This window comes from Lepus europaeus, chromosome 2 (genome assembly GCF_033115175.1).
Source record: "Lepus europaeus isolate LE1 chromosome 2, mLepTim1.pri, whole genome shotgun sequence".
NCBI lineage: Eukaryota > Metazoa > Chordata > Mammalia > Lagomorpha > Leporidae > Lepus > Lepus europaeus.
In genome coordinates this window covers 155489343-155514005 of record NC_084828.1, presented here as the reverse complement: position 1 = coordinate 155514005, position 24663 = coordinate 155489343, and the positions used below count along the sequence as shown (strand labels likewise).

Genomic DNA, 24663 nt, shown 5'->3' with positions numbered 1-24663 from the left:
ATTCATTTTTTTTCATGTAAGTAGTTGAAACTTTTCAGCGTCATTGGCCAAGTCTGAAGTAAATTTTATTTTGCTCTTCAAAATGCTCCACTTCTTCTCTGACCATGATCTATTATGGCTTCTTTCCTTAGGCTGGGAAAGTTATTCCTATTGGACACAGAGTTGCAACTTGCTTAACTGAAAAACTTCCTAGGGTGAGCACTTCCAATATACCTTTATATTTCTATTTTTGATTTCCACATAAGTCTTAAGAGAGAGACAATTCTCAATGTGCCGTATGGATGTTGTATAAATTTAATGTGGTTAAGTGGATACCATCCAAGAGGAAACTGCAGGCTTAGAATTTCTAGCTCCACAAAAACTGCAAGGGATTCCATCTATTTCAGTTGGAATAATGGTATACTTCTAACCTGGATAATACTTCCTGCTTGTTCCTTAAATATAACTTTATAAATATGTTCTAGGTTTTATATAAATAAACAAATGTTTTTAGGGAAATTTTCAGTATTTGGAGCCTTTGTTCCCAAACACTTAATGTAGGTGTGTAACTAGGAATGTTCATTGATTAGTGTATTTCAGTTCTGTTGATATTTTAAAACTATCTTTACTAATTCTATTTTGTTGCCTCACTCGTTGTAGCCAATTACTCCAGAAGAAGCAAAAAAGTATTACAACTTCAGATATCCACCTCCTGGAGCAGAGAGAGTATTTTATGGCAGAGCAAATGATCCCCAAATTGCACCTTACTTGACACATGGAATAAGATCTAAAATTTCAATACCGGTAACTTCTTTTCTTTTTTCCCCTGTGTGTTATTAATATACCAGTGTGACAATGCACTAATGAGGTATTAGTGAAATGTATCAGTTCCAGTCTCCTTTCCTGCCAGATTTTTTTTTTTAATCAGCCTTTTCTCAATCTGTCCTCTTAAACTGTTAATGTTGAGCAGTGAACAAACTCTAGGCAGCAGTAGCCAAGGTGGTGTGAAGGAATTAATGGTTTAAGTCACAAAATATTCTGCCCTCAGATGCTGAAAACCAAGTTGCACCTCATTTTTCCACAGTCAAGAGAAGTGCTGTCAGGCCTCCTTAGAGAATGAAGAGGACAGAGCCTCGGTGACCCTACAGGCACTACAGAGTACTTATGTAGACAGGAGCGCAGGTGCAGTCAGAGTGTTATTTCCTGATTACCTGGCTGGCCTGGGAGGAGAGCTGGCTTGAAGAGGAGAGGATGCAAAATCAGTGGATGAATGAGAAATTGAGAGGACATTCAGAGCTATCAACATCTGTGATTTTAGATGACTGAGCAGTCTCAGCTTACAATGCAGATTGTGTCATGGACGTGCGGTATGAAGTGGTGGCCACAAGTGACTGGGCTGAGTCGAGGTTCATTAGGACCCAGAAACAAAGGTGGTGTGAAAATGTGACACCGGCCTTGCCTTTGACCCCAGTGGGGAACTGGAGGCATGCCAACTTCAGAGTAGGACTCTTATCCTGTTCAGAGTAGGACTCTTATCCTGCTCCATCAATGAGAGAGAAAGGGATCCAAATTACCAAGGCAGAGGCATTTCTCTTGGTTATTGCTGTACCCACTCTATCTCTTGGTCAGTGCTGTACCCACTCAAGACTCTATCGAAGTCTTGCAATTACTGCTACCCTTGGTGAATTCAATAATTTTAACCAAAATTAGAGCAAGAATTTGTTGGATGATTTCCGTTACTACCTCGAAGTCTGTCCATCTAAAGATGTGTGATTTTAAAATGCGCGACCATCTTCAAGTGTTGTTACAAGGGTGAGTTAAATGTGGAAAAAAGCGTATTGTAAATTACTATGGAAATGAAATGAATAAAAACGATAAATCTGCTGGTATGTTACCATTTCTCATATAAGAAAATAACAGGTAGGGTAAGAAAAGTATTGCTGAATATCTGACTGACACTGCTTTTATTAAAATAGCCAATTAAATATAAAGGATGGAATAAAAAAGTTCTTTTCATTCACATTGAAAAAGAAAAAAAGAGGGGCCAGCGCTGTGACACAGCGGGTTAACATCCTGGTCTGAAGCGCCGGCATCCCATATGGGCACCAGTTCGAGTCCCAGCTGCTCCACTTCCAATCCAGCTCTCTGGTATGGCCTGGGAAAGCAGTAGAAAATGGCCCAAGTCCTTGGGTCCCTGCATCTGCATGGGAGACCTGGAAGAAACTCCTGGCTCCTAGCTTCGGATCGGCGCATTTCCAGTCATTGCAGCCAATTGGGGAGTGAACCATTGGATGGAAGACATCTTTCTCTCTCTGTCTCTCTGTCTCTCTGTCTCTCTGTCTCTCTCTCTGCCTCTCCTTCTCTCTGTGTAACTCTGACTTTCAAATAAATAAATAAATCTTTAAAAAAAAAAAAGGAAAAAAAGAATGTTATTTCCTCTTGGTAGACTGGACAGTCTTAATTCAAAAGATCGGGTCTATGTATCTGGAAATAAAATGGTTCTTGTGCTTGTTTTTATCACTTTTCTTGAATATTTGAATCCAGTAATTTCGGAGCTCTTTTCATAAAACTTTTAGTCAATTGAATCTTTTTTTTTTTTTTTTTTTGACAGGCAGAGTGGATAGTGAGAGAGAGAGACAGAGAGAAAGGTCTTCCTTTGCCGTTGGTTCACCCTCCAATGGCCGCTGTGGCCAGCACATCACGCCGATCCAAAGCCAGGAGCCAGGTGCTTCTCCTGGTCTCCCATGCGGGTGCAGGGCCCAAGCACTTGGGCCATCCTCCACTGCCTTCCCGGGCCACAGCAGAGAGCTGTCCTGGAAGAGGGGCAACTGGGATAGAATCCGGCGCCCCAACCGGGACTAGAACCCCCGTGTGCTGGCGCTGCAAGGTGGAGGATTAGCCTGTTAAGCCACGGCGCCGCCCCCTGAGAGATTGTTATTTAGGTGTGTTTAAGCTCCTCGGTCTCAGTCCTGACAGTTAATTTTAAGGGGAGTGAAGCCTGTGTGATGATAAAATGTTTTTTCCATAATTATTTATTTTCCTCTCCCCAGCTATTGATTAAGGTTTCAGTTTTCCATTTAGCATGCTTTTTGTTAATACATCTGTGCATTATATGATTTCTTTAGGCAAGCACGTTGATAAACCCACAACCTATTACCACATTTCAACAGAAAATTAAAGATAAAAAGGAATCTATATATTTTACCAACCAACGGGCACCATTAGGGAAATCGTATGATCAAACACCAGCATTGCCTCAAGGACTGGATGTAATCAATACTACATTTGGAACGGCAGTTGTCAGAGGTAGTAAAAAATAACTGGAAAAATAATTTTCCAAGTCTTCTTGGAAAATTGGATTAAATATAGCATTGGTTTGGTATTTGGTGATGGTCTAAATCAGAGGGTGGGGAACCTGTTTTCTTCCAGGGATCATTTAGATATTTATAACATCATTTGTGTCCATATACGGTTATCAACTTGAAAATTAGACTGCTTCAGATTCATTGAATTTTCAGTCCAACCTTCAGTTGCTTTGGTAGGGCCAGACCAAATGATTTTGCAAGCTGGATGTTCCCCACCCTTGGTATAAATGATGGTTCTAGAATGAAAGATGTGATCATGGCAAGAAAGTTACTCTTAGAACTAAAGTCCTTAGAATTTACATGTGCCAAGGCAATAGAAATTCAGGTTTTGGAGTAGAGATGTCAGTGAAGAGAGCAGACATAGGTTAAGACAGGGAGGAGACTCAGAAAGTTGGCTCCCCAGCTGTGAGGACTGCAGTTTTTTCTACTAGACATACATTTGTGTGTTTTATTTCCACTAATGCCTCTGATGTGTTCATTTCAATTAGCTGTTTATGAAGCAAATTCTTAGAGGAAAATAAGTTTGGTGAATGTTAAAGGAGATGTTGCTTCACAGTGTTATTTTGAGTGGGATCACCTTTCTGGTATTCTCAAAAGAGAGGAAACTTATATATACTGTGAGGTAGAAAGGAAGAATAAAATTGTGAATGTGGGTACCTTTAAAATTATTGCATAAAACAATGAAAATGAAATAATTCACTGTACGCAAAAGTGGGGGCCACCCGTTATGGGAAAGCAGCCATTAAACAGACTTCTTACCTAGATTTGAGACTAGTAGTACTAGAAAAGGTCTTTCTCCCTCATTTCAGATTTCCCTCATGCCTCTTGCTGCCTTGAGGATGGAGACACAGATGAAAACAGACTCATGGTATGGGTTTCAGCCCACAGCTGCCAAAGTTCACGCCATGGCAACCCAATGAGGCATCAGGGTTTTTAATTTGTGAGTCAGATTTGCTTAGATCATCTTGAGAAGTCTGGAGCAAACTAAAATAAAAATTGCCCACAGATTCTCAGGACAGGGAATTTAACTTGGTTTGGAACATGGTTCGGGACAATGTAAGCAATTAGCCAAGACAGGGTTTTTTATTCTTTAGAAGTCTAGGGAATGACCAGGTAAAGTGGGATTCCCTAGCACCACAGCACCTAGACTGGTTTTGATTTTCCTGATAAATCTGTTACACTGACTCTGTGGTCTTCCAGAATATCTCTGCAGTTGTACGATCAGTGTGCTTCACTTGTCATTTGTCTTAGTCAAATAAAATACATCATAAATAAATGAAAAAATACATTAAAACTGATTTCATTAATTCCTCCTTCAGAATCCTCTGCTAGAGATGTGGTGAATCCACCAAAATCCTATGAAGAAGTATATAAAGAAAGAAAGGAAGGACATGATTTGTATGTTGTTTCTCACAATGATTACTACGTAGGTAAGTGTCCATCAGTGTAAAATCTGGGATCCTTAGCTTTATGAAGAGTAATAAAGGAGATAATGTGCATCACATGAGATGCCTGACATATTGTAGGTGCCCAATAAATGATAGCATCATATTGTTCATAAGGCCACACATCCCAATAGATGGGAACATATATACTTATGCGTTTTATATGTAAAGTATAGAAATATATGTATCAATAAAAGGAAAGAAGCTGTTAAGAAAGATGAAATGTTAGTCTTGTTTTAGTGCTTTTAGGTTTGAAAATTTTAGTGCTTGGGGCTGACACTGTGGTATAACAGGTAAAGCTTCTGCCTGTGGTGCTGGCATCCCTTATGGGTGCAAGCAGCTAAAGATGGCCCAAGTGCTCGGGCTCCTGTGGAAGACCAGGAAGAGACTCCTGACTCCTGGCTTCAGACCAACTCACTTCCAGCCATTGTGGCCATCAGGGAGTGAACCAGTAGATGGAAAATCTCTCTCTCTAGCTCTGTATTTCAAATAAGTAAATAAATCTCAAAAGATTACAGTACTTATTCAAATGTCAGGCTTATTCTAAGTGCTTAGTTTTATATGAAGCATCCTGGGTGATAGTGAAAATCAGGTTCAAATCCTAACTCCTCCATTTACTGTCTTTTAGAACTTGGGCAATATACTTATCTGATCATCATCTATTTTTTAAAAAATTTATTTATTTGTTGAAAGGTGGAGTTACAGAGAGGCAGAAGCAGAGAGAGAGAGAGAGAGAGAGAGAGAGAGAGAGAGAGAGAGAGAGAGAGATCTTCCATCTGCTGGTTTACTCCCCAAATGGCCACAGTGGCTGAACTGGGCAGATCCCAAGCCAGGAGCCAGGAGCTTCTTCTAGGTCTCTTATGCGGGTGCAGGGTCCTAAGGACTTGAGCCATCTTCTTCTGCTTTCCCAGGCCATAGCAGAGAGCTGGATCAGAAGTGGATCAGTTGGGTCTCAAATAGGCAACCATATGGGATGCCAGCACTGTGGGCAGCGGCTTTACCCACCACACCTCAGCGCTGGCCCCCTCATCATCTATTCTTACCTTTCAAATGGTTATAGTGTGGATTAAGTGAGTACATGGAAAATATTTAACATGATGCCTGGAACATAGTGTTTGTAACTATTAGCTATCATTATTAAGTGATTGTGTCTTATAGTAAGTAGCTATCACTAGAATTATTCTATAGAACTAAACGGCATTCTATTTTGTAGTGTTGTAAAATAGAATGTAACTGCCAGTATGTTGATGCTGAGTACATTCCTGGTGAGTATTAAGAATTAGACTCTGATAACTGTCCTGAAAAAGCCCAGCGATTGTGCATGATTCAAGCACTCAGTCTGCAGGAGCTAGAACAAGAGCCACAGCACAACACCCTCTCTTCCTTGCTCTTTATTTTTTATCTCTTTACTTTTCTCCCCTATAACTTCACTGCCCTCTGACACCGTACTGCCTTTCTATGCTCTTACTCCTAAACTTTTGTGCATAGCTGACGCTTGTCTCCTGCCCCTCTTCCTCTACTGTCTACCATTGCTTTTTTTTTTTTTTTTTCAGAGCCAATCTCTGCTAGTTCCCTTCACTCCCTAACTCGTTCCCAGACCTGATATTGTCTTTCCCCTCCCATTCAGACTGCCACTGTTTCTACTCATTCGGACACCGCATTCCTTCTCACAACCTTGACTGCTCTCCCTATCTCCCCTTTCTACTTCCTCAGCCCCATCTCTCCCTCTCTTCCTTCCTCCCTCCTTTTCTCCCTTCCTGTCTTGTGATATTCATCTTTTGTAAAAGTTTAGCATCTATTGAACAATCTAGTATAATGCCTTTTAATTTTTTAAAAAAGAACTGTGTCAGTGAATATGTATACTAATATATATACACATGTACATATGTACCAGTATAGACAACCTATAATGAGATATCATTTAATAGTTTAAGGAAAATTAGTGCAGGTTTTTATTTTATATTTTGAGAACTTTAATGTGCCATAACATGACTGATATTACCTTCATTTATCAAGTTTTATAAAGTTTCATTAGTGTTACCGGTCACAGAGGGGAAGGCAGTTGCTGGAGCGAGTCTCGTGGGTTCTTTTTCTCAGCTTAGTATAGAAATTAAAAGCCAGGAAACAGTTTGCAAAGAGGCAAAAACTTTTATTTGATTGGCAAGTGACAGAGAAAGCGTCTGGTCTAAGAGGAGACCAGGCAGAGTACCCGAATGGGACACAGGCTTTGAGGAAGTGTCCCAGGTTTTTAAGGCATTACTTACTATCTGTTTGTTGGGTCATCCTGTGGGGGTGCCCACTGGACAGGGGGTTTCATATATGTATGTTGATTGGCTTGGTGCTCAAGGAGGTAGCAGGGGTTTCCTGGAGATTGTCTGTCTCTTTAGAGACTCAGCCCCCTCCTCTGCCAGCTCTGGGTGGAAGATTGCAGCCACCCTGGAGGTGTGATTTAAAGCCACAAGGTCAACAAGAAACCTGGATCTCCTGGAACCAGTCTGACTCTCCCCAGGGGCTCAGCCCCTTCCCCTGCCAGCTCTGAGTGAAAGATTGCACTCACCCTTAAGGTGTGATTTAAAGCCACAGGGTCACACAAGCAGCACAAGAAGCTATTAGCTGGGGAGATGTCAGTTGGTCTGGAGACAGGCTTTCCAGCTACAGCTGGCAGCTTGCTTGTGAAAAACATTCTACCTATCTCTGAGGGGCCCACAGCCCCACAGCCCCATTGGATGGCCTCAGTAACTTGAAAAGTCATAGAATCTGATCTTTTAAATATTGTCCTTATTTTTACACAGGAAAGTATTTTTTATTATCTATCTACCTATCTATCTATCTATCATTGTAGACAATTTAACTATCATTAAAAAACACAAGAAGGGGCCGGCGCTGTGGCGCAGCAGGTTAATGCCCTAGCCTGAAGCACTGGCATCCCATATGGGAGCTGGTTCTAGTCCTGGCTGCTCCTATTCCAATCCAGCTCTCTGCTATGGCCTGGGAAATCAGTAGAAGATGGCCCAAGTCCTTGGGCCCCTGCACCCACGTGGGAGACCCAGAAGAAGCTCCTGGCTTCAAGTTGGCTCAGCTCTGGCCATTGTGGCCATTTGGGACGTGAACCATCAGAAGGAAGACCTTTCTCTCTGTCTATCCCTCTCAATGTCTGTTACTCTACCTCTCAAATAAATAAATAAAATCTTAAAAAAAAAAAACAAGGAGAAAGCAAATATAAGTTTGAAATCCCATTGACCAGAGATAATTATAATGAATAAATTGAACATTTTTCTAATCCTCATCCAATGAGCCATTTATTTATTTATTTATTTTTATTACTTTTGACAGGCAGAGTGGACAGTGAGAGAGAGAGAGAGAGAGAGAGAGAGACAGAGAGAAAGGTCTTCCTTTGCCGTTGGTTCACCCTCCAATGGCCGCCACGGCCAGAGCGCTGCGGCCGGCGCACCGTGCTGATCCGAAGCCAGGAGCCAGGTGCTTCTCCTGGTCTCCCATGCGGGTGCAGGGCCCAAGCACTTGGGCCATTCTCCACTGCACTCCCGGGCCACAGCAGAGAGCTGGACTGGAAGAGAGGCAACTGGGACAGAATCTGGCGCCCCGACCGGGACTAGAACCTGATGTGCCGGCGCCCCGCAAGGCGGAGGATTAGCCTATTGAGCCACGGCCCGGGCCAGATGAGCCATTTATCTTTAGATAAACGGGATGGTACTCTCCATGCCTTTGAGGAACCTGCTATATACATTTAAATTCTTTGACTTAAAATAATATGTCAAGGGCAACATTCAATAGCAATAAGTATAGATCTATAATATCTTTCAAACACACCTAACTGTAGTCATGGCTGAAGTGATAGATAAAATGCAAGGCATATAGATATATACAGTATTCAAAGAAAGTCACCTACAATTCCCACTCTTCCACGGATGACCCTTTCATTGATGTTTTTCTTTACATGTTCATCTGTATGAGCATATGTGTGTGTTGCTTCACACCATTGATAATACATTTTTTTCCATTTGTTGTTTTTTCTTAGTCTTTTTTTTTTTCTTTTTTTGACAGGCAGAGTGGACAGGGAGAGAGAGACAGAGAGAAAGGTCTTCCTTTTTGCCGTTGTTTCACCCTCCAATGGCCGCCGCGGCTGGTGCGCTGCAGCCGGCGCACTGCGCTCATCTGATGGCAGGAGCCAGGTGCTTCTCCTGGTCTCCCATGGGGTGCAGGGCCCAAGCACTTGGGCCATCCTCCACTGCACTCCCTGGCCACAGCAGAGAGCTGGCCTGGAAGAGGGGCAACCGGGACAGAATCCGGTGCCCCGACTGGGACTAGAACCCGGTGTGCCGGTGCCACAAGGCGGAGGATTAACCTATTGAGCCACGGCACTGGCTGTTTTTTTCTTAGTCTTATGAAATATTTGGATTATCTTTTTGTATCAGTATCTATTTTGGATTTTTCAATATTACAAAACTATATTATTGTTAATATATAGCTTTTTTTTTTGACAGGCAGAGTGGACAGTGAGAGAGAGAGAGAGAAAGGTCTTCCTTTTTCTGTTGGTTCACCCCTCAATGGCCGCTGCAGCCGGTATGCTGCTGCCGGTACGCTGCGGCCAGTGCACCGCGCTGATCCGAAGCCAGGTGCCTCTCCTGGTCTCCCATGCGGGTGCAGGGCCCAAGGACATGGGCCATCCTCCACTGCACTCCTGGGCCACAGTAGAGAGCTGGACTGGAAGAGGAGCAACCGGGACAGAATCCAGCGCCCCAACTGGGTCTAGAACTTGGTGTGCTGGCGCCGCAGGCGGAGGATTAGCCTAGTGAGCCGTGGCGCCAGCCTATATAGCTTTTTTTTTTTTTAAAGATTTATTTATTTATTTGAAAGGCAGAGTTGCAGAGAGGCAAAGGCAGAGAGAGAGAGAGAGAGAGGTCTTCCATCCACTGATTCACTCCACAGATGACCGCAACAGTCGGAGCTGCGCTAATCCAAAGCCAGGAGCCAGGAGCTTCTTTCCAGATCTCCCATGCAGGTGTAGGACCCAAGCAGTTGGATCTTCTTCTACTGCTTTCCCGGGCCATAGCAGAGAGTTGGATCGGAAGTGAAGCAGCTGGACTCAAACTAGCACCCATATGGGATGCTGACATTGCAGGCAGCGGTTTTACCCACTATGCCACAGTGCTGGCCCCAATATATAGCTTTGTGGATGGGGCCTGTTGTTCCCTTAGGTTTCATTCCTGGGTTTCTGAGCATTGGAAATTTTCACTCTAGATATCAAATTGTCAGCCTGAATAACTGTTTTAATTTGCCTTCATGATTTGAAAGGTGTATATATATATATATAGAGAGAGAGAGAGAGAGAGAGAGAGAGTGTGAGAGAGAGCGAGAGAGAGAGAGAGAGAGTGTGTGTGTGTGAGAGAGAGAGAGAGAGAGAGAGAAAAGACCAAGAAAGGAGATATTTTCCATATATTGATTCATTCCCCAGATGGCCTGCCTCAGCTGGTGCTGGGCCAGGTTGAAGCCAGGAGCCAGGAACACCATCCTGATCTCCCACATGGTTGGCATGGGCCCAAGTATTGGGCCAACATCCACTGGTTTATCAGACAAATTAGCAGAGAGCTAGATTGGAAGCAGAGCAGTCAGGACTTGAACCTGCTACACTCTGATATGGGATGCCAGCATTGCAAGCAACAGCTTAACCTGCTGCACTAGAATACCTGCCCCTGTTACTATTTTTATTTATATTATTTGGGTTACTATTGAGACTGAATTTCTTTTCCCTATCATGTCTTACCCTCATGGTTGTTCTCTAGTTTCAATGCTACTTTCTTATCTAGAAATAGTAAACTACCACCACATCAAGTCTAGGGGCCAGCACTGTGGCTTAGCAAGTTAAGCTGCTGTCTGCAATGCTGGCCTCCCATCTGGGCACCAGTTTGAGTGCTGGCTTCTCTATTTCCAATCCAGTTCTCTGCTAATGCTCTTGGGAAGACAGTGGAAGATGGACCAAGTGCTTTGGCCCCTTCATTCACGTAGGGGACCCAGGAGAAGCTCCTGGCTTCCAGTTTCAGCCTGGCCCAGCCCTGCCCCTTGTGGCCATTTGGAGAGTGAACCAGCAGATGGAAGATTCTCTCTCTCTCTCTCTCTCTCTCTCTCTTTCTCTCTCTCTCTCCCTCTCCCTCCCTCCCTCCCTCCCTCCCTCCCTCTCTCTCTCTCTCTCTCCCTCTCTCTCTGTGTATGTGTGTGTGTGTGTGTGTCTTCCTCTCTGTAACTCCGACTTTCAAGTGAATAAATCTTCAAAAAAAAAAAAAAAAAGACTTGAAAAAAATTCAGCATCAGACCTTAAATAAAGGAGACTTCACTATTGGATTCTCAGCCAACAGTCATCCTTTCAGTGTTACCAAAATGAGTTAAGTGATTACAGTGAAATACAAAGATTGCAAATGTTCTGATGATCTCACTAAAGCTTTGTGAGAACGGCTACTAAACTCCAGCCTCTTCAGTCTTAGCATAGTGGAAAGTTCTGCTGGGTTCCCAAAGTGTGGCAATTCTTCCTCTGATCTTCAGGATTTCTGTAACAATGCAAGGACCTGTGTTTTTATCACTAATATCGTCCTTCAGTATAATTTCCCTACTTACTTTCAAAATATTGAGGTCCTTTGCCATTAAAAAAAAAGATTTATTTATTGGAAAGGCAGAGATATAGAGAGAAAAGGAGAGAGAGAGAGAGAGGGAGACAGAGACAGAGAAAACTCTTCTATCTGCTGTTCACTCCCCAAATGGCCACAATGACCAGGGCTGGGCTGATCCGGGGCCAGGAGCCAGGAGATTTTCCATTTCTCCCACGTAGATGCAGGGGTCCAAGCACTTGAGCCGTCCTCCACTGCTTTCCCAGGCACATTAGCAGGAAGCAGGATTGTAAGTGGAGCAGCTGGAACTTGAACTGGCATCCCATATGGGTATTGGCACTGCAGGCAGAGACTTAACCTTCTGTGCCACAGTGCCAATCCCTTGCCATTTTTAAGTTGGGGTGCATTTTTTTTTATTGAGTTGTATGTGTTCTATATAAATTTAAATATTATTCCCTTATCAGAGATATGGTTGACAAATTTTTTTGTAAGTTGCCTTTTCCTTTTGTTGACTGTTTTCTTTGTTGTTTAGAAATTTTTAGTTTGATGTAGTTCTATTTGTTTACTTTTGCTTTTGTAGCCTGAGTTTTTTTTTTTTTTTTTCATGACATCCAAGAAATCATTGCCAAAGCTAATGTCAAGAGGCTTTTCCTGCTTTTCCAAGGAGTTTTATGGTTTTGGTTAGGTATTTTATTTAATTTGAGCTGATTTTTGCATACAGTGTAAGGATCTAATTTTATTTTTTGGCTTGTGGAAATGTGATTTTTCAAGCACTAGTTATTAAATAGATAGATTATCCTTTCTCAATTGTGTCTTCTTGGTGTTCTTGTTGAGAATTAGCTGTCTAGGATGGCGCTGTGGGTTAAGCATGCCTGAGGCACCAGCATCCCATATGGCTGCCAATTCAAGTCCCAGCTGCTCCACTTCTGATCCAGCTCCCTGCTGATGGCCTGGGAGAGCACTAGAAGATGACCCAAGTTCTTGGACCCTTTATCTGTGTGGGAGACCTGGAAGAAGCTCCTGGCTGTTAGCTTTGGATAGACCCAGCTCCAGCTGTTGTGGCCATTTAAATAAATGAATCTTTAAAAGAAAAAAAAATAGCTGACCCTATATGTTTGAGTTTATTTCAGGGCTCTCTCACTGTTTCACTGGTCTATGTGTCTTGCTTTTATGACACATCCATACTATTTTGATTATTATGGCATTATAATATGTTTTTTAATTTCAAATTTTTCTTTTTCAATTATTTTGGCTATTTGGGTCTTTTGTGTTTCCATATGAAGTTAGGATTTTTTTTTTTTGTATTTCTGTGAATAATGGTGTTGAGATTTTGATCTGGACTGCATGGAATCTGTATATTACTTTGTGTAGTATGGATATTTTAATAATATGATACATTTTCATTTTTTTGTGTCCCTTTTTTTAATGAACACACATAGATTTAATGCTTTTTTAACATTTTGCCATAATCACATCATATGTACTATTTTTAAAATAATATAACATTCTTAACCATTGTTTTGACAAAGGTATAAAACAAAATTTCTCTTAAAAATTATTTATATGAAAGGAGGAGTCACGGAGAGGGAGAAGCAAAGTCAGAGAGAGAGAAGTCTTCCATTCCTTGGATCACTCCAAATGCCTAAAATAGCCAGAGCTGGGCCAAAGTTAGGAGCCAGGAGCTTCATCTAGGTCTCCCTTGTAGGTACAGGGGCCCAAGCATTTGGCCCATCTTCCACTGCTTTCCCAGGCACATTAGCGGGAGCTGGATCAGTATTGGAGGATACAAGACTCAAACTGGTGCCCATATGGAGTGCTGACACTGCAGCCACAGTGCTGGACCCAATATAAAACCAAGTTTTACAAAGCTATATTTGCAGCAATACTGACACACACAGGCATTTCTTTTTCTTTTTCCTTTTTTTTTTTTTTTTTGGTTTCTTTGTTTTCTTTTTTAAGAATTTTAGCTCCCACATATAAGGGAGAACATGTAGTATTTGTCTTTCTTGTACAGCTTATTTTACTCAACATGATGTCATCCAGTTGCATACATTATTTATGTCCTCTTTGATTTTTTAAATCAGTGTTTTATAGTTTTCACTGTATAGACTTTTCAACTCCTTGGTTAAATTAATTCCTAAGTATTTTATTTATTAAAATTAAACAAATTATTTGAGAATCAAAAGGATGCACATATGGAGAGTAAGAGAGAGAGAGAGAGAGAGAGAGAGCTCCTATCTGATGGTCACTCCCCAGTGTCCACAGTGACCCTGGGCTGAGACCCAAGCCAAAGTAAGGAACTCACTCTTGGTCTCTCATGTGGATGACAAGAACAAAATTACTTTAGTCACCACTGCTGTTTCACAGGATCTGCTTTAGCAAGAAGCTGGAATTGGAAGCTAGAGCCAAGATGACACTCCAGTATGGGCTGTGGACATCTTAATTGGCATCTTGACTACCAGGCTAAATGCCCACCCCTCACTTAATTTTTGTTGTTATTGTAAATGAGATTTTTTCTTGATTTCTTTTGTGATTAGGTCATTATTTTTGTATAGAATGCCACAGATATTTGTGTATTGACTGTGTCTTGTAACTTTACTGAATTCATTTATTAACTCTAACAGTTTTTTTTGATGGAGTCTTTGGGGTTTTCTCTTAATGATTTTTGAAATATTAATGTAAGGAACTTTGGGCCGGCGCTGCGGCTCAATAGGCTAATCCTCTGCCTTGCGGCGCCGGCACACAGGGTTCTAGTCCTGGTCAGGGAGCCGGATTCTGTCCCGGTTGCCCCTCTTCCAGGCCAGCTCTCTGTGGAGGATGGCCCAAGTGCTTGGGCCCTGCACCCCATGGGAGACCAGGAGAAGCACCTAGCTCCTGCCATCGGATCAGCGCGGTGCGCTGGCCGCAGCGCGCCAGGCGGCCATTGGAGGGTGAACCAACAGCAAAAGGAAGACCTTTCTCTCTGTCTCTCTCTCTCACTGTCCACTCTGCCTGTCAAAAAAAAAAAAAAAAAAGAAATATTAATGTAAGGAACTCTGTGTGTAGCATCCCACTGGTCTTCCAGTTCACATAGGGAAATGCTTTTATCATCTGTAGTCAAATCTGTGCAATTTCCTGCACTGTTTCAATACCGTTGTCCAACTCTTATTTTTTAATGTCATTGGGAACATAATGTGCTTGTTACAAGATAAGATTATTTGCGTTACTTAAGCCAGAAGTCTTCCTTTCCATTTCCTTGACCTCCACACCCACAGGAGAAGCAAAGAACCGAAAATATGATCCATCAAGTTTCCACAGGTTTAACTTGTATGGCGTTGCAACACCACATTTTAATGATGGACGAACCATGGCTAAAACTTTACATTGGCTCCATGAACTGCAAATGTAAGTTTAATTATACTGCGTTCAGGAATAAGTATTAGATATTCGACATATGGACCTAAAGGAAAGTTTATTTTCTATATTTTTTGAGGAGGTAATAGATTGACATGATTCAATCATAAAATTAATAGAAATATACAGTGAAATGTCTGGTCCTCTAGAGATAACCATGAAACTTTCCTTTGTGTTTCTGAAGTAACTTTCTGAAGTTACTTCATGCCTTTATAAGTAAAGGTAAATACATGAATATATATTTTAAATATATGGGATCAACTCTATTTGTGTTTCTTAAAGATAATGGGCTTTTAAATCTCTACCAAGATGATTATGTCACATGTAATTAACCTGACATTTATCATTCAGCATCTGATTATCTTACTTCACTTTTGTAAATTGTGACCTTTTTATGTTTTCATTCTATATGTGACTTCTTCCCCAGGAAATCAAGGTGGGATCAGTTCTTCATTTTTTGTGTTATGTTTTATTTTGAAGCAATGCTTAAACTTTGAGAGGTTTTCTGTTATCTTAAAAACTCTGATTGTCAACAGTAGTGTAGTGAATTGAAGATTTTGAATAGTGGTGCCACTTTCTTCCAAGAGATAAGTGCTGGTTCTTATTTCCAGAATTTATTAATATTACCTTATGTGGGAAAAAGGTCTTTGAGATGTCATTACATTCCAGGTATTGAGATGAAGAGGTGATTCTTCATTGAGATGAAGAGGCCTTAAATACAACGATAAATATCCTTAGAAGGGCATAGGGAGAACTGACACCAAAGAGAAAGAGATATCCAGAAAGACGGTGATATGAACAAGGAAGCAGAGATGGAGTGATGTGGCTGGCTATAAACAGAGGGATGTTGAGTAATGTCAGCAGCTGTCAGATTTTGGAAGAGAGTGTGATATGGATTCTTCCTTAGAGCTTTTGGAGGAAACATGACCTGCTGACACCTTGTGTCATAATTTAGGCCTCTGGAGGTATAAGAGAATACATTTGTGTTGTTGTAAGTACCAGTTTATGGTAGTTTATCATAGCTCCCAAAGGAAATAAATAACCACAGTCCTGTGTAATGGTAGGGGTAGATCTATTCTGCTTTTTTTTTTTTTTAAAGATTTATTTATTTATTTGAAAGACAGAGTGTTACAGAGAGAGGAGAGGCAGAGAGTGAGAGAAAGGTCTTCCATCTGATGGTTCACTCACCGAATGACCACAACAGCTGGAGCTGGGCTGATCTGAATCCAGGAGCCAGGAGCTTCTTCCGGGTCTCTCACATGGGTGCAGGGGCCCAAGGACATGGGCCATCTTCCACTGCTTTCCCAGGCCATAGCAGAGAGCTGGATTGGAAGTGGAGCAGCTGGAACTCGAACCAGTGCCCATATGGGATGCCAGCGCCACAGGCGGAGGATTAATGAAGTGCGCCACAGTGTCAGCCCCAGGGTTTTAATCATTTGCTTAAGAGCTTACAACTCAGAAGGACTGGGGTAGGAAGGAAACCCAGGCAGTTCAGCTCCAGAAACTGCTCTTTACCATTGCACCTGGCTTACAGGCACAGGTTATATGTTCACCTGCTTTCAGGCTTTTTTTTTTTTTTTTTAAAGATTTATTTATTTATTTATTTGAAAGGCAGAGTAACAGAGAGAGGGAGACACAGACAGAGAGAGCGAGAGAAAGAGAGAGTAATCTTTCATCTGCTAGTTCACGCCCCAAAGAGCAGCCATGGCAGGGATTGGCCAAGACCGAAGCCAGGAGCGGCAACTACAACTTGGGCTATCTTCTGCTGCTTTTGGAGGCAATTAGCAGGGAGTTGGATTAGAAGTGGAGCAACTGGGACGTATATGGCTTTCATATGGTATGTGGGTGTTGCAGGTGGCATCTAACTTGCTGTGCCACAACTCTGACCACCTGCTTACAGGCTTGCAATATGATTTTCATTCCTCTCCATTCCTTTGTTAGGAGTTTCTGATACTTGAATTATTCAAAATAAACATGGTGAAGCACACACAGAAGAAATGTGTGAAATAGTTTTTTAGGATATAGAAGAGATATTCATAACAAGTATTCATTAATTTATCATGACTAACATGGTTAAATCATGCACAAAGGAAGCATGAAGATATGATTTAAGTTTTTTTTGTGATTTAAGTATTTAATGACTATATTATAGGGATTTATAATTAAATATAATGTACAAATGTATACTTAAGGGAGATAACAAATATGGATTATTAATTTTTAAAGGTTTAAAATATGGACTTGCTCTCATTTATGAAAGATGTGATGTGAAATAAGTACATTAACAACAGTGTGAACTTCAAGAATGTCCTGAGAAGGGCTGGTGCAATGGCACAGTAGATTAGCAAAAATCAAAACCAAACAAACAAAAAGAACATTCTTAGAGCAGCAACTTAGGGGCATTAACAAGGAAGTATTTATCAATGATTTGGGATATTATAGACAAATACTAAGTTTATGAGAGTAATACGCAGTGTGTTGTCAGTTCCTTCAAGAGAACATTTTTCACTCATGGAAAATGTTTTATTTGTTCATACATTTTGTGTCATGAAACCAATTGGAATATTACTGCTAAAGGAGTAGAAATACACTTTATTTCTTTAAGATTTTTTTTTTTTAATTTAAAAAGCAGAGTGACAGAGAGGAGACTTTCTATCCATTGGTTCACTCTCCAAATGGCCACAGGGGTCAGGGCTTGGCCAGCCTAAAGTCAGGGACTCCATCCAGGCCTCCCATGTGATGGCAGGGTCTGAAGTGTTTGAACTATCTTCTGCTGCCTTCCCACACACATTAGCAGAGAGTTTGATTAGAAGTGAAGCCAGGACTCAAACTGTGTTGCCAGTGACAAAGGTGACAGCTTAACTTGTGCCACAAATACTGGCACAAATCTTCATTCTTTTGGTTTGCTGGGTGTAAAAGAAAGTTCATTACTTCATTCTTCAGTGTGATTTCTATTATAAACTTGGAGCCAAACATGTTTCTTTACATTTTGAGGCATCTAATTTAAGGGATATATTTCTTCTGTAAGACACTGTCTGTTTATAGTCTATGACCATTGGTTTAAATAATCAGATGGTAGTATGTGTGTTTGAGTGGCTGAATGAGTGAATTCACTGGCACACAAAGACTTGATCTGAGTTGGTTGGTGAGGGCTGTGAGGCTGTGTAATGATGATACAGTTATTGATATTCTGACATAACATGACTGCCCATAGGTAAGTTCTGATTCTCCCAGAAGCATAATCCAAGACATTTTAGAGTAAAATGTCTTTGTTCTTATCTTCCCTGAATGCTCTTAATTACTCCCCTTGGAGCTGGTTCCTAGATTTCAACTCTATTTGTTCAAATTATGACCTTTAAACTGCCATTGATTCTGATTTTGCTCATGTTCTTTTTATTTTTCTCCCTCCCTCTCACAGTAGGAGAGGAATAGAGAAATAAGAGGTGAATTACTTTATGTTTCTTCTTTTGTTTCTCCACAGAGTGTCACTCTTCTCCAGAAAATTATTCGGTTCAGTCTTTGAATAGTATGAGAAATATTTTTAAAAGAAAATGGAGATTTAAGAATTTAATGTTCATTATTTTTAGTTTTACCAAAGCAATAGAGAATTTATTAATTTTAATGTTACTAAATAGTGCTGTTGTAATTTTGTGGTTTTATAAATAAATTTTATTCACTGAATCATAATGATAGAAGTAACAAAATTGTATTACAGAAAATTGGCAAAATAAAATCACCCATAATGTTGTCACCTTAATTCAACCATTATTATAATTTTAATGTAGGTATTTTTCTTGTGTGGATTCCTATGTAGATTTTTGTGTAGTTTTCACTATGGTGCAATCCCATTTTATGTCTTGATTTTTCACTTAACATAAAATAACTACCTATGGATATAGCTCTATGTTTTTCATAACTAACATTTAAAAAGTATGTAGAGCTCATTCTTGTTAATGTGACCCAATTTAATCATTGTTAGTGTTCATGACAGCATTATAATTATTTTTCCTTTTTCCGTTATAGTCTAAGAGGCTGCAAACATTTTTATACATAAAACTTTTCAACATTTTTAATTGTTCTGTGCATTATTACTTTATTGGTTCTCAGATGTAGATAAAAGGGCATAAGCATTTTTATAATTTTTGATTCATATTGCTGAATTATAGGAAATTGTATTTACAGACTGAGTGTTTTATCAGAATTTTCCCAACTTTAGATTCCCTCCTCCTCCCTTTCACTATATGTATGTATGTATGTGTATACACACACACACAAATATTTGCTTGTTTACTAGAAAAACACTTTGCTATTATTTTATTTTGTTTTTATTATAAGAGCATATTATAATTTCTCCATACACTTGCTTACTGGATGTAAGTTGTCCTTTTTTTTTTTTTAAGGATTTTATTTATTTATTTGAGAGGTAGAGTTACAGACAGAGAGGGAGAGACAGAGAGAAAGGTTTTCCATCTGCTGGTTCACTCACCAAATGACCACAACAGCTGGAGCTGGGCTGATCTGAATCCAGGAGCCAGGAGCTTCTTCTAGGTCTTCAACATGGTTGCAGGAGCCCAAGCTCTTGGGTCATCTTCTACTACTTTCCCAGGGTTTTAGCAGAGAGCTGGATTGGAAGAGGAGCAGCTGGGACTTGAACTGGTGCACATATGGGATGTGGTGCTGCAGGCAGAGGCTTAGCCTACTACACTACGGCACTGCCCCCTCCTTCTTTTTTAAGATTTATTTATTTATATGAAAGGCAGAGTTTCAGAGAGACACGCAGACAGAAGAGGAGATCTTCCATCTGCTGGTTCACCTCCCAGATGGCCACAATTATCAGGGCTGGGCCAGGCTGAAGCCAGGAACCTGGAACTCCATCCTGGTCTCCCATGTGGGTAGCAGGGGCACAAGCACTTGGGCCATCTTCTGTTGCTTTCCCAGGTGCATGAGCAGGTAGCTGGATCAAGTGTGGAGTAGCTGGGACTAGAACCTGTGCTCATGTGAGATCCTGGCATCTCCTGTGGCAGTCAAGCTACCACACCACAATGTTGGACTCAAGTTATCTTTTTATATCCTTTTGTTGTGGGGATGGTAATCCTTAAATTATGTTGTGGAGATCAAGAGCCCTAGCTGGACATAAAGATACCCCCAGCGGGGCTGGAGTTGTGGTATACCAGGTTAAGCCTCTGCCTGCAATGCCAGTGTCCCATATGGGCGCCAGTTTGAGACCTGGCTGCTCCACTTCTGATCCAGCTCCCTGCTAATGCACCTGGGAAAGCAGTGTAAGATGGCCAAGTCCTGGGGCCCCTGCACCCACTTGAAAGACCTAGACAAAGTTCCGGGCTCCTGGCTTCAGCCTGGCTCAGCCCTTGCCATTGCAGCCATTTGGGGAGTGAATCAGCAGATGGAAGATCTCTCTCTCTCTCTCTCTCTCTCTCTCTCTCTGCCTTTCAAATAAATAAAAAATAAAATAAACCTTTAAAAAAGAGAGAGGGGGGCCAGCGCTGTGGTGTAGCGGGTAAAGCCACTGACTGTGGTGCAGGCATCCCATATGGATGCTGGTTTGAGTCCCAGCTGCTCCACTTCCAATCCAGCTCTCTGCTATGGCCTGGGAAAGCAGTGGAAGATGGCCCAAGTGCTTGGGTCCCTACACCTGTGTGGGAGACCTGGAAGACGCTCTTGTATCCTGGCTTTGGATCGGTGTAGCTCCAGCCTTTGCCACCAGTTGGGGAGTGAACCAGCTGATGGAAGACCTCTCTTTCTCTGCCTCTCCTCTCTCTGTGTAACTCTGACTTTCAAATAAATAAATAAATCAGAGAGAGAGAGAGAGAGAGAGAGAGAGAGAGAGAGAGAGAGAAATGTTCTATGTGCTGATTCACTCCCGAAATGGCTACAATCCCTGGGGCTGGGCCAGGCTGGAGCGAGGAGCCAGGAGCCAGTAACTTCTTTGGGTCTCCCACGTGGGTGCAAGGGCCCAAGCACTTTGGCCATCTTCTGCTGCTTTCCCAGGTGCATTAGCAGGGAACTGGATGGAAAGTAAAGCAGCCAGGACTCAAATCAATGCCCTATGGAATGCTGATGCTGCAGGGGGTATATTAACCCGCTACACCACAGCCCTGGCTGCAAAACTTTCTTTTTAACCTAGAATTTTTTCTTTCTTTCTTAACAAAATTTTATTTATTTATTTGAAAGAGTTACAGAGAGAGAGAGAGAGAGAGAGGTCTTTCATCCAGTGGTTCACTCCCCATGTGGCTGCAATGACCTGGGCTGAGCCAGGCTGAAGCCAGGAGCCAGGACCTTCTTCCATTTCTCCCACATGGGTAACAGGGGCCTAAGCACAAGGGCCATCTTCTTCTGCTTTTCCCAGGCCATTAGTAGGGAGCTGGATCAGAAGTGGAGCAGCCATAACTCAAACTGACACCCATATAGGATGCTGGCATTGCAGCCACAATGCCACAATGCTGGTCCCAGCATAGAATTTCTTTTGAAACTACATTTGTTCTTTTTAAGTTACAATGATACCATATGCATGTTTAGCAGCTGCAAATACTTTAGGTACTAGATATTAGGTTTTAGGATTTTAGGGTTCCAAGGAGGTGAAAAGGCGGTTAGTTAAAGGAGAAACTTTATTTTGGGAGGGGTAGATTGGGGAGGGTAAAGAGAGTGGGCACTGAGCCTGCCAGGACAGAGGGCAGGGTTTTGTAGCTAGGGTTTATTCCATTTGAGTAGCAAGCTGAATCCCTTCTTAAACTGCTTATTGGGGGAAGTGCTTAGTGCTACATGGACCTTGATAAGGAGGGTGGGGGATGCGCATCAAGGAATTGAAGTTTACAGTGATGGTCTTAGCAGTTTGGAATGTCCCAGGTGGGGGGCTTTCTTGAGTAGTAAACATTGTAGTAGCCTTTAGATGATCTATCTGTGCCCAGTTTAATCAGGTTTGGGGGTTTAAGCCTTATCTCTTAACATTAGAGATACCTAATTATTTTCTAATTTTACAGGAAAAGAGGAGCCAAGATTGTATCCAAGAGAGTTGATGATTTCAATGAAAAGTTTCAGCATAAACTTGGAAAAGTTTTAGATCCGTAAGTTAATGATTAACTTCATAGTGCCAGCGTATTTGCATCAAATTAAAAAACACTCTTGTGGTAAATGTTAGTTTGTTAGATTCAGTCTATTAAATAACATATCATTCTTTCGTTGTTACTTAGCAGAACTCTGGTAGTTTCTTTAGAATTTGCGATTCCAGGAGAATGGTGAGTTCTCCAGTAAGGAGCTAGCCTTTGGAGAGCAGGGAGGGAGAGTTTTAGGTAAGGATTTATTTCTGGGAAGTCAGAAGTTTAACTCATCGTGTTTACATTTTGCTCTGTCTTCTCTGTTTCTATTTCACTCTCTACATTTCCATCATTTTGCTTTGAATGTGATTTTTTTTTTTTTTTTAATCTTGGCTGTGAAAGGCAGTGAAAGCATTCGCCATTGTTCATGGAAGTGGAAGATCAGACAAAAGATCAGTTGGAGAACTTTTGCTTGATCTTCCTAGTTTGGTTATGGGAAAAAATATAGGCTACTAAGAACATATGGCAAACATATTTGAAGTTCCAGGGGTGCCCTGTGGTGGGTATTTTAACTAAAGGCTTTGTTTTCTTTGACAGTATTGCAGAAACAATGAATGTTCCCCCAGGCCACACATTTGGAGCCTGTCTCCATCCTGAAGAGTATGGTAAGTATATAAATTCTCTTTAAAAATAAACAACTAAATCAAAACCCTCAAAGTTATATGTTAAGTTCACTGTCGTCTTCTTTCAAAGCTTCTAGTTTTAAAGGCTTAATATTTTGCATTAATGAGAAAAATGTGTAACACAAGAAAAGAATTTTCATTTTATGTTTGAAATAGGTACATTTTAAAGCCCTTGTAATAAATATCAAAAGTGTAGGTCAGGGTTTGGATTTGTTTAGAAAATAAATTTAGGAGCTGGTGCTATGACATAGTGGGTAAAGCTGCTGCCTGTAGTGCTGGCATCCCTTATGGGCACGGGTTCCAGTCCTGGCTATTCCACTTCCCATCCAGTTCTCTGCTATGGCCTAGGAGAGCAGTGGAAGACAGCCTAAATCTTTTGGCCCCTGCACCCATGTGGGGTACCTGGAAGAACCTCTTGGCTCCTGGCTTTGGATCGGTGCAGTTCTGGCTGTGGTGGCCATCTGGGAAGTGAACCAGCTAATGGAAGACCTCTCTTTCTCTCTCTGCTTCTCTGTAACTCTGCTTTTTAAAAAATAAGTAAATCTTTAAAAAAAAAAGAAAATAAATTTAGACTGTATTTGACATGCCCAAATGAAATGAGACAGCTTTTGAACGAATTCAGATGTTGTTCTAGGGACTTGTTACTATTGGTATCTCTAGGAGTTGCTTAGATACAATTTCGGGTGCTACCCCAGACCTACTGCATCAGCAACTGCATTTTTTAAATATAAGATTTATTTATTTTATTTGGAAGGCAGACTTACAGAGAGGCAGAGAGAGAGAGAGAGAGAGAGAGTGAGAAAGAGAGAGAGAGAGTTTCCATCCACTGGTTCACTCCCCAGATGGCTGCAATGGCCAGAACTGTGTCGATCCAAAGCCAGGAATCAGAAGCTTCTTCCGAGTCCCCCATGTGGGTGCACGGGCCCAAGGACTTGGGCCATCTTCCACTGCTTTCCCAGGACATAGCAGAGAGCTGGATCAGAAGTGGAGCAGCCAGGATTTGAACTGGTGCCTATATGGGATGCGGCACTGCGGGCAGCAGCTTTATCTGCTACACCACAGCGCCTGTCCCAACAACTGCATTTTTAACAGTATTTTCAGATGAATTGTAAGCACATTGAAATCTGAGGAAGCACCCTTCTATCACCACATAGTTCAGACCCACTCTTGCTCCAGGAAATCAGCCAGTCGGTCCATAAAGTGACAGAAGAAACATATTAGGATTTTGTCTTATTTCTAAGCCCAAGTGGGGTAGAAAATGTGCTACAGCTTATCAAGACTGGGCTATATATCAATAGTTTTCTTTTTGAAGGTTTGTTTATTTATTTGCAATGCAGAGTGTATATATGTGTGAGAGAGCTAGAGCTGGAGTGAGAGTGTTGATTCACTCCCCTAAAGAGCTGGAACAGTGTGGCTGGGCCAGGGTGAAGCTAAGAGCCAAGGATTCCATATAGGTCTCCTATATGAGTGCTAGGAGCTCAAGTACTTGAGCCATTACTGACTGCTTCTCAGGTGTATTAACAGGGAGCTGGGTCAGAAGCCGAGTAGCCGGGACTCAAATTGGCACTCCTATGAGATGCCAGCATTCCAAATGGCAGCTTAACCCTCTGCGCCACAACGCCTGCCCCAAATATTAATAATTTCAAAAAATAATAAATACCAGCCTTGGTGCTATGTAGTGTCACTGTGAAAAAAGAACCTTTTTTTGAATTCATAAATGGGCACAGATTAATTCTACTTTGGGTTCTGGCTGCTTCTAACTATGTTTGGGATTAACTGATAGCATTCATTCTGTGGAAAGCTACAGGGTTTGCATACTTCCAGGGACATATGGGGTATAGTTTTCTCTTTATTCAGGAAACTTAAGGCAGCTGCACAAGGAATACCTCCTTCCTGGGGTTAGTGACTATGTTAAGATGCCTCCAGGAAGAGTGCAGTGACAGTCCTTAAAAGGCACCAGGGCAAAGGCAAAGTGAAGAAGATGCTGTGAGTAGACAGTGGTACCTCATAGTTATGAGTTGCAAAAATGGTACAGTTGAGAAACCTGTTCTGCTTTTCTGACTGCCAGCTAGGTCAGGATCTTTCTTAGGGCCAGAGCTTGTACTTTTTCTTTTATTTGAAAGAGAGAGAAA

The 24663-nt window shown here is 41.5% G+C and overlaps 1 protein-coding gene across 1 annotated transcript in view; it reads left to right on the top strand.

Annotated features, from left to right (window-relative positions):
* Positions 1–24663, top strand: part of EFHB (EF-hand domain family member B) — a 65345-nt gene that overhangs the window by 19147 nt on the left and 21535 nt on the right. The window contains exons 2-8 of the mRNA XM_062215173.1: positions 132–194; positions 640–783; positions 3105–3285; positions 4664–4774; positions 14661–14790; positions 21795–21878; positions 22446–22513. Coding sequence (XP_062071157.1) covers positions 132–194; positions 640–783; positions 3105–3285; positions 4664–4774; positions 14661–14790; positions 21795–21878; positions 22446–22513 — 781 coding nt within the window. The remainder of the gene's footprint in view (positions 1–131; positions 195–639; positions 784–3104; positions 3286–4663; positions 4775–14660; positions 14791–21794; positions 21879–22445; positions 22514–24663) is intronic.